The 1,874-nt window shown below is 63.9% G+C and overlaps 1 protein-coding gene across 1 annotated transcript in view; it reads right to left on the bottom strand.

The window, feature by feature from the left end:
* Positions 1–37: 37 nt before the first annotated feature.
* LOC130587777 (pre-mRNA-splicing factor ATP-dependent RNA helicase DHX16-like) overlaps positions 38–1,874 on the bottom strand; it is a gene marked incomplete at its 5' end in the record, with an annotated part of 10,978 nt that continues 9,141 nt past the window's right edge. Inside the window, 3 exons of the mRNA XM_057388747.1 lie at positions 38–555; positions 655–687; positions 852–917. Of these exons, the coding sequence (XP_057244730.1) occupies positions 244–555; positions 655–687; positions 852–917 (411 nt within the window). The remainder of the gene's footprint in view (positions 556–654; positions 688–851; positions 918–1,874) is intronic.

Below are 1,874 nucleotides of genomic sequence, written 5' to 3'. Positions count from 1 at the left end.
CACCGGACCGCCCCTCCCCCCTCGGAATGTCCCCTTTGTCACCCCCCGTGTCCCCTCCCCCCCTTAAGTTAATGTACAGAATAAAGTGACAGCGGTGACATCGGGGACAGCGGCGTCCCCGGCACACGCGGGGGGAGGGGCGCCGATGCTCCGCCCCTCGGCGGGGGCTGTATTGGGGTGTCCCAAAGTGTCCCCAAAAYGTCCCCACGGTGTCCCAAAGTGTCCCCGAGGTGTCCCCGAGGCTCAGCCCAGCTCCTCGCGYGCCTTCCCCGCCTTCTTGGGCATCTTGCGGCCGCTGCCGTCCTCCAGCTCCTTGGCCTGGTAATAATGGGGGGCCACCTCCAGCAGCCACGAGCTGTCAATCTCGATCACCTGGGGACAGGGGGGGACAGCTGTGACACTTGGGGACACCTGGGGACATCCCTGGGGACAGCTGGGGACATCCCTGGGGCCAAGGGGACACGGAGGAGGGGACACAGGGGCCACCTCCAGCAGCCAGGAGCTGTCGATCTCGATCACCTGGGGACATGGAGGGGACAGCTGTGACACCTGGGGACAGCTGGGGACATCCCTGACATCCCTGGGGACATCCCTGGGGACAGCAGGGACACAGGGGAGCGGCTGCACAGGGGACACAGGGGACACAGGGGCCACCTCCAGCAGCCAGGAGCTGTCGATCTCGATCACCTGGGGACAGGGGGGGACAGCTGTGACACTTGGGGACAGCTGGGGACATCCCTGGGGACAGCTGGGGACATCCCTGGGGACAGCTGGGATAAACTGGGGACATCCCTGACATCACCTGGGGACAGCTGGGATCAAACAGGGACACCCAGGGACAGTGGGAACACCCAGGGAATGGACAGAGGGGACACAGGGGCCACCTCCAGCAGCCAGGAGCTGTCGATCTCGATCACCTGGGGACATGGAGGGGACAGCTGTGACACCTGGGGACACCTGGGGACATCCCTGGGGACAGCTGGGATAAACTGGGGACAGCGGGGACACGGGGGAACGGCTGCACAGGGGACAGAGGGGACACAGGGGCCACCTCCAGCAGCCAGGAGCTGTCAATCTCGATCACCTGGGGACATGGAGGGGACAGCTGTGACACTTGGGGACAGCTGGGGACATCCCTGACATCACCTGGGGACAGCTGGGGACATCCCTGGGGACAGCTGGGATAAACTGGGGACAGCTGGGATCAAATAGGGACACCCAGGGAAGGGACAGAGGGGACACAGGGGCCACCTCCAGCAGCCAGGAGCTGTCGATCTCGATCACCTGGGGACACGGGGGGGACAGCTGTGACACTTGGGGACAGCTGGGGACATCCCTGACATCACCTGGGGACAGCTGGGATAAACTGGGATCAAACAGGGACACCCGGGGACAGTGGGGACACGGGGGAACGGCTGCACAGGGGACACAGGGGCCACCTCCAGCAGCCAGGAGCTGTCGATCTCGATCACCTGGGGACACCACACCCGCACCGTGTCCCTGTCCCATCTCCCACTGTCCCCAAAGTGTCCCCACTGTCCCCAAGGTGTCCCCAATGTCCCCAGGATGTCCCCAATGTCCCCACCTGTCTCATGAACTCCTTGGAGGTGCACACCAGCTCGTGGTATAGCACCCAGCGTGTCCCCATGTCCCTGTCCCATATCCCACTGTCCCCAAGCTGTCCCCAATGTGTCCCCAGCTGTCCCCAATGTCCCCAGGATGTCCCCAATGTCCCCAAGGTGTCCCCAGGATGTCCCCAATGTCCCCAATGTCCCCACCTGTCTCATGAACTCCTTGGAGGTGCACACCAGCTCGTGGTACAGCACCCAGCGTGTCCCTGTCCCATATCCCAATGTCCCCAAGCTGTCCCCAAG

This window comes from Malurus melanocephalus, unplaced genomic scaffold (genome assembly GCF_030028575.1).
Source record: "Malurus melanocephalus ecotype Western Australia unplaced genomic scaffold, MMel_1.1 scaffold_2430, whole genome shotgun sequence".
Lineage (NCBI taxonomy): Eukaryota > Metazoa > Chordata > Aves > Passeriformes > Maluridae > Malurus > Malurus melanocephalus.
Note: the sequence above shows the minus strand (reverse complement) of the source record. Positions and strands in the feature narration are given on the sequence as shown.